Below are 13157 nucleotides of genomic sequence, written 5' to 3' on the forward strand. Positions count from 1 at the left end.
GCATCAAATGGAGTTTTAATCCGCCTGCTGGATCACATCATGGTGGTGTCTGGGAGCGCATCATCCGGATGATCAGAAAAATCTTAAATTCTGTTCTCCATCAACAAAGTTTGGATGACGAAGGGTTTCAAACTGTACTCTGTGAAGCCAAAGTGATCCTGAATGATCGACCCATCACCAAACTGTCAGAAGATCCAAATGACCTAGAGGCTTTAACTCCAAATCACTTACTTCTCATGAAGGGGAAACCAATTTTCCCACCAAGACTCTTTGAGAAGAGTGATCTGTATGCAAAAGGAAGATGGAAACAGGTCCAGTATATTTCTGACCTCTTCTGGAAAAGGTGGATTCACGAATATCTCCCCTTGTTACAAGAAAGACAAAAATGGACAAAGGAAAAAAGAAGTTTCTTGCCTGGAGATGTTGTTATAGTTATGGATTCTAGAGCTCCACATGGATCCTGGCTACTTGGGAGAATATTAAAGACATTTCCTGATAAGAAAAGTCTTGTCCGTTCTGTTCGTCTTCAGACAAAAACAAATATGATTAAAAGACCTGTGACTAGAATTTGCCTGTTATGTGAAGCTACAGAGTGAGAATGAATTAACTGACAAAGTCACACAACGATAATTAACTGCATAATAGGAAATATAGAATGATTTGCAAGTACAAATGTATATGAATGTTTGTCTTTGGCTTTGTTTTTTATTTTGTTTTGTTTTCTTTTTTATGGCTCCTGTAAATATTTTTTTTTAAATTGCTCTGTCTTCTGCCAGAAGCAATTAGGGGCTGGTGTGTAAGAGCCATATGTTTAAGTAATTGTAAATAGGTGTCAGAGGCATTAGGGGGCGCTAAAGGAGGGGCGCCCGTGGCAGTGCCACAGGCTGCCACAGGTGATTTAAGTGGGAAAATTAAAGCATCCGGTGCTGATGAATGGGGAAGCAAACAGTTTTTTGACTGTATGAAGATTACAGTCAAAATGTATTGGACATAGTAGCTACACTTATCAAGCAATTCCCCTAGGAGGAGTTCGCAAAAGTGCGGGGTGAGTAAATTGGAACAAGGCGTGGTTTTTTCAAAATGGCGGACTTCTTGTACATTGTGGAATTTTCATCCAAGAGGCTTTTTTCTTGTCATAAGGCGACACATCAGTGTACCGAGTCTGAAGTCTGTAGCACTTGCGGTGAATATTTTCACACTTTAGGGGGCGCTGCAGAGCCATGCGGCCACACCCGCCAATGTCGAGGGTGTCAAGTCACGATTTTCGTAGGGGGACAATTTTGTGCCAAATTTGGTGAGTTTTTGAGCACGTTCAGGGGGTTAAATTCACAATACCGTGGGCGGAACAAGAATGATGTATAATAAAAATAAACGCTTGCATTTCAATAGGGCTCTCGCACATTTCGTGCTCGGGCCCTAATTATATTGTAATATGTGAACTCAAAAACAGTAATAGTAGTTTACAGCTCAGGAAAATCTAGCTAACAATAGATTTGTTTAATCATTACCGAGATTTACCCAGTACTGAACATCTCTGATAGAATTTGTAATTTTATCTGTAACGCCTGTGGCTTTATCTGCTATGACCCAAGGTTTCCCAGCAGAACATAGCCCAAAACATCACACTGCCTTCTTCTCATAGTGTATTCTGTTGCCATGTGAAGCCCAGGTAAGCGATGCACAGGCACCTGGTCATCCATGTAATGCAAAACAAAACATGATACATCAGAGCAGCTTTCACTGCTCTGTGGTTCAGTTAGATGTGTCCATTGTAGGAGCTTTCAGCAGCAGGATCAGCATAAATAACCTGAGCAGCAGCTGCACAGCCATATACACAACAACAGTTTTTAGCAGTTTAAGCTGCACTCTCGGCTCTGTTAGATCAGCCACACAGGCCTGTCTTCATTTGCCTCCTGCAGGCCCCACAAGAGCTGCAGCTTTGGATATACTGCACCCCAGTATGTCAGAGTCAATCAAATGCTGCTGCCATGTTTCATGCTTGTAACACATCAAACTTGGAAACAAATATTCAATGGTTGCTTGATATATTCCACCACAGGTGCCATGATAACCAGATAATCAGTGTTATTTCCTTCACCTGTCAGTGGTCAGAATGTTATGTTCAATCACAGTATAACCAGGTCATGCTGAAAAATTATGCATGATGATGACAATTCAAAAAAAAAAAAACCTGTGGCAGCAGTAAATAACAGTGACTGGACACCTGAAAGTGTTAGAGGGAATAATGGCTATGTAACCGTCTAATGAGTAAACAGACAAACTATGTGTGAAGATTATGTTCTGACAGGTGTATGCAACACATGTTATCAAGGGGGTAATATAACCCCATGTGTAACAGCAAAATTCTGATGCACATAAAGATACAAATATAAATTACTTTCTAAAACTGCTGCTATAATTTATATGGTCTGCAGAGGACTGTAAGCACAAGTTGTTTGTATGGGAGCTCTACTAGCGAAGAGATTTATCCCTGCAAGTGAAACATTAATAAGAGAAAGGATACCAAGATTTGGTGATGAATAATTCAAAAATGTCTCCATCTATTAATATATGATTTCTTCATTGAAAACTGGTGCGATGTTTTTGTCTTTTCCATTTAGATTTTCAGAGATAAATATATCATAACAGAAAAAATAGGTTAACAATATGTAGATATCAAGGCATCTGCATTTGGATAACACCTTGTGCAGATCTATTAAATAACATTTGTTTGGGATTGTTTTTTTGGAAATATGTGTTCTTAATTCTACCCTTTCTCCTTTCAGCCCTGCTGAAGTGAGGACCAGACAAAACGTCATGTTATATTATTTTCCAAGAGCCCTTCTGCCAACCTCTAAAATTTACAGTGGTCCTCACAAAGATTGAGGTCCACTTACACACACACACAGTAAGTGCCCCCGGTGTGATGAATGAGTAACCACACAGTGACTCACCCAGGATGAGTGCTCCTTCATCTGATGCTGGTTGCTATGAGAGCCACTGGCGTTGCCGCGCCAAAAGCAGTTCTGGCAGAGCTGGTAGCCACGGCAACGGAGGCAGCGATAGCGGAAGCCTGTCATGCCATTGCCACGACAGTAGGAGCATGACACAGGGTGAAAGACTGAAAAAAAGAATAAAGAGTGTCAAATATTCAGCCATATAAGAGTGACAAGGGTGACAGGTTGATAAAATCAAAAGATGGCAAGTCAGGCCGCTGCAGAGATGTAGTCTTGTCAAAACTTAAAAATAATAACATCCGTAATACACAGTGTCAGCTTATTGGCTCATTTTTATAAATACTATCTCAATATCACCCCATGTGTTAAAAATTGTTCACCCATTCCTTAAAATTTTCTCTCTTGCAACCCAGAATCTCTTCTGTCTTACAGTTTAAATACTGTGTATGTGCGTTTGTACCATGTTCTACATTGGCCATGCGGTGCATCAGAGGCAGCCAGACGAGACACTGAGGAGGGTCAGCCACAATGTCGAGGAACATGTTGAGCATCACTCTCTTCTGCACACCAAATTAACAACAGATAAAACTTTAGAAACACACAGCACATACTTACTCCTCGTAGCTACCATATGAGTCAGATTAGTGGTGTGGGTGTGTACCTGTTGTGGGAAGCAGGAGCTTGCTACGGTGTGTGTATAGCCAAAGGACGGCCCTTCATGTAACACAGTGGGCAGCCTAAGTGCCTCCCTCAGAAAACTGTCAAACTTGGACAGTACCAACACACCACCAGAGTCAGAGACCTGAGAAAAAACATCTACACACACACATGAGAGGTGAGTCTTTTCACCCCACAGCAGCATGATTAAAACTCCAAGGAGAATCAGCATGCGCAACAGCTGCATTAACCTGTGATTTCCACAAGGTGGCACTTATGCAACATGTACACATCTCCTATACCTTCTAACAAAATATAATAAATAAATAAACATAAACACAGTAAATTGTGTTTGTAAGCTTGTACCACAATGTCTTAAATTGAAAGATTATGCATGGATCAACAACAGAGCCCAGATTCAGTGATGCTGGGATCTAAAATAAATGAAAGTCAAACTCAGCCATAGAGATAATATAATACCACTGTTTGTAGGAACAGAATGGCCTCCCAGATTAAATTTGAAAAGTCTATTTGAATATGACGGGTTCAGGTTCAGGGTTCAGATTAAATTATGTCACAAAAAAGAGTCAATACATGCCTACATTTTGGTTTACTGTTAATTTTGATACAACTGATGACATATTCATGTATTTGTTGAATAAAGTTCATGTTTTTATTACAATTATTCAGCTTTTTATTTGTGATTTTTGGAAGTTATAGTTCTCTATAGAGCATGGCTGTCTTAATCCTGTTATGAGTTAACATTATTCAGCAATCCTGCACACGATGCCTGCATATTTTCTACAGAATGTTTAAGGAGGTGCTGATCTGTGACAGTTTTGAGCTGGTACTCACAGCGAAGTTTATCTACCAGCTTCCCTCCACACAGTGTCGCCAGCATCGCCTTCACGGAGAGGACCGTCAGACGGCTGCCTGGCTCACTGCAACACACACCAACACAGTTTACATGACAGTACAGTGACACAGGCATATGTGTGGTTTTTTTTTTAAAAACAACAGGACACCACTGTAGTTACCTTTCAATGGCGGCTAGCAAGAATTCAACCAGCAGGATGGTGCTTTCTTGTGGGTTGATGGTGTGTGTGGTGGGGAGACGTTTTATGAGCTGGTTGAACAGAGAGGACACAAGGTTCTCCAGTCTGATGACCGAGATGCCAGCGTTCAGCTCCACAGCGTTCAGACCAGCGTCCCGCACAGCCTCAATCACATTGTATATGTCAATCAAATGCACTGAAGGGAAAAAAATGAAAATTGTTTGAAGGAAAACAACCGAAATATGATCATTGCATTTATTCTATGCCTAAAAAGAGCAGTAATGACTTACAGTTGCATCTCTTCTGTATAAATCTGAGCTTGCAGGCTGTTCGGTATGTTGAGAGACAAATGGCATCAAGGTTCTGCTCCCCTGCAGGGGACAATGAAACAATAAGACAAATAAAAACTCTGCCAGGACAGAATGCACAATAAGTCCTCACAGACCATTACCAAGCTAAGTGATAGATAACAGAGTCTAGGACACGCTAAAGCTTACTGAATGAGGGAAATAAGAGTTGTTGCCAAAATTCCTACATAAATAGTCAAAGGTCACTCACCAAGCTCTATGAAGATCTGCCTCCCCTCTGCTCCTGCAATCACTGGTGCCCCCCTCCCTCTGTCTCTCTGGCTCCTCTCCTCCATCACCATCCTGCATGGAGCACAGAACCGCAGGGAAACTAGTTCTGGGTTTCTGTCCAAGCACTAAAAAAGTTAGAAGAGACAGTTTAAATGTTCATCTGTTTGTTTTGAATTTCTTTCGCAATGTTTAGTGGCATTCTTATGTGTGCAACATGTGCCTGAGACACAGTATCACAGCGGTCAGTTGTCCTGTGTGCAGCATGTTATGTGGTGATTTATTTCAACAACTCTACAGCAAACCACAACCATATCTTTACTTTTAAATAGAGACTCACAGCGACACACCCACTAGCACAGTAGTCAGATATCACTAGAGGATGAGTGGAGTACTTGGTAAATAAACACATTAATGGGAGCAGCTGATGAAATCTGATCTGTAGGCTGGCACATGGAGAACATAACAAGGGTACAGAGGAAGAAGAGAGGGGGCAGGGTGGGAGGAACGGAAGACAGAAAAAAAGACAAAAAGACAGGAAAGAAAGAAGACCTGTGCTGTCAGGTGACATAGAAAAATAAGGATATGAATCACTGTGGTAGAAGGTATAAAAACACAAATGTGAAACCCACACAAACAAATATTTGCATTTCTTATAAAAATGTGGTGACACATCAACCCCCAACACACAAATGCACATGCACACACACACACATTCCAGAGAGGATTTGAAAGCTTCCCAGGAGACTTCATGCTTCATTCAGACAAAAGAAGGATTCCTCCTTTCAGTCTCTCTCTCTCCCAGAAACATACACACACATTCCTTTACATCTTTACAGCTGTTTCATTGCAGCCTCCCTCTCTCTCTTACACAAACTCCTATTGATAGGACTTACTCAAGTGCAAGTGCTCAGACATAAAAAAATCCCTGATCCAGTAGCCAGATCTCTGCTTGTATTTTCCCCTGGCACTTCTTATTTGACAAAATCAGAGGAGCTTAAGACTTCCGAAGTAAGTTCAGTGAGACCATTTAACACATACACTGCACGCCTGAAACTAGCATCACAGTGGAGCTGTATATGAACATAAATGTCACACACAGCACAGTAAACCAGTCTCTAACCAGTATTAAAACCACAGTACAATGTTGACACCATCAGTCAAGACATCACTGTAGACGCATACTAAAGGTTACCTCATGCAACTGTTACTTGCAGGTGACCCCTAATGCAAGCAAAGGGATGAAAAACATGAAACATGTTTGCGTAAACCTGGAATGCTGCAGAAACATCAGGAGTTTAAGACGACAGCCTTTCATTCAGATGTTTGGATAAAGAGGCAAGCTGTCTCCTGCCTTTAACAGATTTGTTACTTTCAGACTTGTTCTGCACCCAGTAGTTTATATATATATATATATATATATATATATATATATACCGTGAGCAGCTCTGAATAGGCAGACTATGAAAGACACAAGGGTAAGCCTTGATTTTTTTGCTTATATCTGATATGCCAAGATTGTTCATCTACTTTTGGTTTAATGACAAATCCTGAAGCAAATGACATTCAGCCTTTTATACAGTAAATTTAACACATCAAATTGGGTAATTAAAGGTTTATTGTTAAAGGTACACCTGTCCCTCTTACACACTCACTGACATTCTGACACCATTTTTGAGTTTTGTGTAATCTGGGAAAACGTGAGTATAAGTGTTAACTTATCTACCATTATCCCCATTTGACTGGCCAATGGTTCATTTTTAATTTTAAGCCCAATATCTAGATCTAAAGATACCAAAGCCTCTGACATTGTGGATTCCTTATTTTTTGGTTATGTTCGTGTATGGCCATGTTATGCTTTGTATGTTGGTTAAAAGTCTATCCATTGGAGCTGCTTGGTGATAAAAAAAAGTGATTACCAAAGTTACATTCAAGTTACATTCATTCCAAAAATGATGCTAATAAATAGTTTTTCAAAGGATATAAAAAAATATTAGAAAAACATTTAACTTGATTCAACTAATTGACTCTAAAAATAGTTGAAAACTCTTTAGCACCTAATATTAGAGCAGGACAGTCACATGTATGAGGGTCAGTGAGTGTTGCTGATGTTTTATAACTTCACTGAGCCTCCTGGATTGGATGCATACACGAGTCAAAAAAAGAGCCATGACTGCTTCCAAAAGTCTCACCAGTTACCACAGTGCACTCCCATAGTGAGTAAATTGTTATTTCCAGCCTGGCCTTGGTGATAACTATACCCTGTCTGTCAGTCAGTGTCTGTCTGTGTGTGTAAAACTGACACGGGGGAACATTTGGTCTGCGAGACTCGCTTCTTATTTTAACTCTGCAACTCGCACATTTAATTAAAGCTTCTTGTAACACTACATACAAAGTTGGGTGGTTTCTTGAATGCTGAGGCAAAGTACAAAAGAAATGTATCTGAAGTTCAGTCTGCAGCACAGCAAACTACCAGAGCTGAAAAGGAGAACATGCACATGCAAACACTTCTCTTCTACACTTCACAGGTACTAAGATACCTATAGTTTGAATGGTTGATTTTATGTTGCGACTGGAAGAATGCAATAATAACTCTATGTGGGTGTGATTTGAGGGCATTTAGGAGGCAGAGGTTACAGTTAAAATGTAGTTACAAGTCTTTGAGCCATTTTAACATACTGTAAGAATATGAAACCATATCTAAACTAATTTGTGTATAGCTTATGTGTTCTCAAAGCAAAAAGAACCATCCACATAAGTTACTGCTATTAAAGGAGTAAATCACCAGTGATGTTAGTGCACCACACACAGTTAATCAATAACACTAAACAGTAGAAGGTGGCACTGAAGCCACAGACGTAATGGATTGAAATGCTCAAGCTTTGTTTGCAAAATAAGAAAGGTTGGATTACAGTAAATACCTGGATTAAAGCAGCAGACATTCAGTAGAAACTGATGACTGACAAGAGTTTAGAGAGTGAAGTATGTTGAAGAGAGAGAAAAACAGCACCGGCAGGTACAGTATTAAACAGCTGACCGCATGTGTGTTGCTTTTCTTCTCTGTGTTTGTGTGGGTGGCGATTTACACTTGTGTTGCACCATGGTGTTTTATTATGGCTGTCATTTGCTGAGCTTCACAGAAACAAACAACACATACTGCTCTGAATACACACACATACACACACTGCACTGAGGAAACACTAAGCCTTGCACTAAACTCTGGCTTAGGTTTAGAAAAAGTAGCTGAATGCTTCACTTATTAAAGCTCAGTGTTTGAGTGTGTGTGGCCATACCTCTCTGTGTCAGGGGGTCACACGGGACAGAGGAGCCTCAATAAAGGACGTCTAGCAGAGAAACAGAGAAAAAAGAAAGGCAGTTTGAGAAGACTTTTCAGGCTATAGACACATGCACAACCTGCTGGACACACACTCCCCACAGACTTGTTAGCTCAGCACACACATCTATTTAAAGATAAAAATTATTTTATTAGGAGACAATCACATTAAATCCAACTGCTCATATGACGACCACACCTCTCTGACCACGGCTTAGACATGTTGCAATTTCCTATTCTAATCTCTGCTAAAAAGCTGATGGTTGTTTCTTTTAAAGGAATACGCCACCATTTCATAAAATTGGGTTTTTCACCATCTCCCCTAGAGCTGATTGGACAGATAGAGGGCAGGGCTAGTTATCTATGATTGTAACTTATATATCTTTACACCCATGTAGCAGTGCTTTATCAGAATATAGTCCTAAAAGATATATCAATTGCCTCGTGTTAATCTGCATACATTGCCATTTGTACTTGTTGTAAATATGCAGGTCACAAGAAGTTATTAGGAAAAAATGTTTTGTGCTCACTTTTGCTCACAACATGCTAGTTGGATACACTGACACAAAAATGCCCACTTATCTAACTGTGGGAGAAGAACCCAATTTCATTACATTGGTAGCGTGTTCCTTTAAAAGTAAATCTATACAGAGTTTTAGTTTTGCTTTATGCAGCAAACAATGACTTTTTTATAATCATTGTGTCATTTGACTGTGAAGAACAAAGTAGTTCCTCTGCCTGCGCCAATTTCATGCAACAGTAAACCTGCAGATCACTGAGGTTTTTAACATGTAAATTATTATTTTTAGCACATTCTGTTTCACATCTTTAAACCTAACATGCTGTAAGAGCTGGAAAATAAAGCTAAACATGTTTTATTAATATCCAAAGAGTGTTAGTATGATTGAATGTGAAAACATTCGGCATTTTATAGAAGACTCAACAGGAAGCATGTTACATCCTGTCTGCAGGTGTCACAAGTATTACTGAGGCAATAGCTCTGTATCACACAACATTCACACTCAATTTCAAAGTTATAACACTCAAATCAACAGGAAATATAATAATATATATATTATATCACTATATAATAATATAATGCCCTGCCCTGTGGTATCACCACAGCACAACGTGCTGACAAGAATATGATGTTCCTGTTGCCATGTAGTTACTAACCTCAGAAGCCACAGAAGATCATAATCACAAGAATGAAAACTGTCAACATCCTCAGCTGTCTTTGCACTGTAATGCAACTTATTATGTCCTGGATAATGTCACAATCCTACAGACCTGACATTAGCTGCTAGTTTTACCTCTTTGTACTGTAACACTCATAAGGCTCAGTGGCTGCTGCAGTGAAAACATGGCTTCATCGTTGCTCTACAGAGTTTATTTCCAAGAGTTTAAATCGAGGCAACTGGATTTAAGGATTGAGATAAAGAAGCCACTTGGGGGAGTGCCGAAACATCTTCAAAAAACAATCCTTGAGTCCAGTTGCCTCGATTTAAACTCTTGAAAATGACTATGACCTGGATGACGAGCATCCACAGATATCTACAGTTATGAGAGAGAATATCTCTTTCCAGCTCCAGAAGGCATCCAGCTTTGAGTCTACATGCAGTGTCACCGTCTATGGGAAAAAATAATGGGACTCTATTTCCAGGACCAGTAGCTCCAAAATAGCTCCTTCCACGTTGCCAGTGGTATATTAGATCAAGATATTTAACACTGTGTTAAAGTTCCTCACATTATTGCACTGAAACAAGTCATGAAAAAGATTTATCACACTGTTTTTATTTCCCTACAACAATATAGTAAGATATAAAACAGGTGTGGCTTTGGAACAGACCACCCAACCAGTGCACCTGTTCATTAAAGCCACCACACACACACACACACACCTCTCATCTAAACTGCTCATGCAGATCAAACACCCGAGCAAGACAAATGGTCCTGAACACAAATACACACATTATCTTTGCCTACCACAACCTAAACTCTCTCTTTCTCACACACACCCCTGTCCTTACTGTAAACATCAGTTGCTCTCATGTGGACTCACCACTGAGTTCTGAGGGTGATTCCACCGATTAGAACCTCCTCAAATAGGACAGAGCACGATGTCACTGCTGCAGAAACAGGCGTCTGGCAGGATGGGAGGTACTAAAGAGGGTGTTTACCACTCTATCTATGCCACATGACTACATTACCACTTGCAGCTGCTCACTATTCTCACTGTCTGCCCTGACAGGACCTGTGCAGTGCGTGTGTGTATACACGATGTATTTACAGTACTGTGCGCTGCAACTTTAGCCTCTGACATACCTGAAATACCTAAAGTATGAGCCTCATTTATCCTCTGAATGAGCTTTTACTGTGCATAAAACATTTGAGGCTTCCTCACAAGCCCAAGTCCCCCAAATTAAGATTTGTAGAATTCTCTTCTTTTATTTTTTTAAGATTTAGGAAATTAAGAAACTTTCATTATGTGGGGCTGACAGGATTGCTTGTGGTTTGGTCTGGACTCAAGGGTCCCCAAACATTTTTGGACATAATGAAGACCAGATAAACTGTAACTTGGCTTTAAACTAGAAATTTCAACAGAACAAAGGCTGCATTTAGTTTACTGCTTGAAAATTGGACCAGGTCCAGTCAATGTATCCTAGCCACTGTATAATGTTTTTTAACTGACATCACATGTGAATCTCCTCAGGAAATGTATATAGGATCAATGAAAAAAAATGGCGTATGCTACAGTCAACAACAACAGAAAATAGTGAAATATGTTCACCATAGACCATATTTTATATAAATCTCAGATCTATTAATGAACCCTCTAAAGACACTTGACTTTTTAGTCTTATTATGCTTTATAACATGCAGCAAAGTCATTTTTGACAAATGGTTAAGTAAATACTTGAAGAAGCATAAGATACGGGGCTTTATATTGACAAACAAAAATCTAACATTCCTCCTTTTGCCCACTTGTTGCTTAAACCCCATAAGAATACAAAGTTTAGTTCACCAACAACATTTCCTAGAGCTTCCTTTTTCACGCAGTAACACCTTCAACCTCCTCAGCACTGACTACAAGCAAGTTGAACCCTAAAGCTCTTTCTGCCTCCCCAGTCTTTCACTCCTGACCTCCGATCCCTGAGACGATCGAAGAGACAACCCGTCTGACCTGGCACAACCCCTGGGGGTTGTCACCATGCATGTAAAAACAGAAGCAACACATCTGTGGTTACACATTTAGGATGGGCAGCTAGCATACCAAGACAAGTTGCATGTTCTGAACTCCATATATAGTTGAATTTGTTGTCTTTAAAGATCCAATAAGATCAAACAAAACCAAAAGAACTGTTGCAGCTTATTCCTCATGAATGGATGTAGGAACATGACGCACCTGTGCTAAGTTTCTAACCACATCAGGACATAATGTTACCCGACAGGACACTGCTTTTGCCAACTAAATCGTCTCATGCTTATGTTCTTGGTAAGTACTGGCATTTCTACAGGGTACCTTGCAACAGTCACAAAACCTACAACAATTGCTGCTGTGATACTTTAACACAGTTGTAAAATCCCGTCTTTAACAGCTAATTTAAAACACCTATGAAACCTATGAAAACACAACATTTTGTGTAGCCAGTAGGTGGCGCTCTGTCAAAAACTGAACAATGTCTTACCCAAGTATTCAGGGTGTGGCTCCGATCATACATGTCCATTTTGGGGCAGATCAGACAGTAACCACAGAAGTTACAGCAACTTCCTGGTTGGTATGGAATTGTCAAATTTTGAAACCACGCCCTCTTCAAACCGTAATACTTTAGTACACAATCTTGAACGTGTGTGTTCCTTATTGTCTCTTGCTAATATGATACTTTTTGTAGCCAGTAGGTGGCGCTCTGTCAAAACGTCAATATTGTTGTATAGATGTGTTTAGGGTCAGACTGATCACACATGTGACATTTGGTACAGATCGGACAGTAAACACAGTTATAGTTACGCCCACAAAATGACGTCATTTTTTCTCTCGGACCGCCCGTTGTGCAGCACTCTCGTACACATGGCCCGGGCAGAACTTTTTCTCTCAAGGCTGTGCGTCAACCATGCTGTGATTGGTCGGAATTTATTGTGGGCGTGATGAATGTGGAGAAGCGCAAGAGCTTTTTCAGGTGCAGAACACACAGACAGAAGGAGGAAGTACAACGACGATGGACAGTTTAGATGAGCAGCTGGCAAACAGCTCCTGGAGGGAGAAACACGGCGCACAGAGGAGAGCGTCTGTCCAAAAGGTGGCGATAAAAATGAATCCCAGTATTGATCATGGCGTTACAGCGGCTCACGCACCTTAAACACCAGGAGACGGGATGTATTATTGCAGACAGTCATCCACACGTTCACAGAATTAAACTCACACTGACCAGAGGTCTGCTACAGTCAGCTACACTCTATTCTATTGTCATGCCTAACCTTCCCTGAACATTATCAGTTCGTTAGGCCAGGTAACCACGACTGTGCTCACAATTTAGAAAACAATTGCATGTCAACCTTTTGTGTGTGATGTGCGCTGCGT

General features: G+C 40.3%; 1 protein-coding gene across 9 annotated transcripts in view; it reads right to left on the reverse strand.

The window, feature by feature from the left end:
- The window catches only part of LOC114429168 (dystrobrevin beta-like), a 34074-nt gene that overhangs the window by 18244 nt on the left and 2673 nt on the right, over positions 1 to 13157 (reverse strand). For 4 of the 9 annotated variants that reach the window (XM_028398054.1, XM_028398049.1, XM_028398053.1 and 1 more), the window contains exons 2-10: positions 8538 to 8588; positions 5585 to 5690; positions 5228 to 5372; positions 4960 to 5040; positions 4652 to 4865; positions 4470 to 4555; positions 3619 to 3773; positions 3418 to 3517; positions 2955 to 3121 (exon numbers count right to left, since the gene is read on the reverse strand). In XM_028398054.1, coding sequence (XP_028253855.1) covers positions 2955 to 3121; positions 3418 to 3517; positions 3619 to 3773; positions 4470 to 4555; positions 4652 to 4865; positions 4960 to 5040; positions 5228 to 5372; positions 5585 to 5656 — 1020 coding nt within the window. In that variant the 5' untranslated portion in view covers positions 5657 to 5690; positions 8538 to 8588. Of the gene's footprint in view, positions 1 to 2954; positions 3122 to 3417; positions 3518 to 3618; positions 3774 to 4469; positions 4556 to 4651; positions 4866 to 4959; positions 5041 to 5227; positions 5373 to 5584; positions 5691 to 8537; positions 8589 to 10640; positions 10751 to 13157 lie in introns of those variants that run through there. The other 5 variants (XM_028398050.1, XM_028398055.1, XM_028398058.1 and 2 more) reach the window with 5 other exon arrangements.

Source organism: Parambassis ranga, chromosome 24 (assembly GCF_900634625.1).
Source record: "Parambassis ranga chromosome 24, fParRan2.1, whole genome shotgun sequence".
Taxonomy (NCBI): domain Eukaryota; kingdom Metazoa; phylum Chordata; class Actinopteri; family Ambassidae; genus Parambassis; species Parambassis ranga.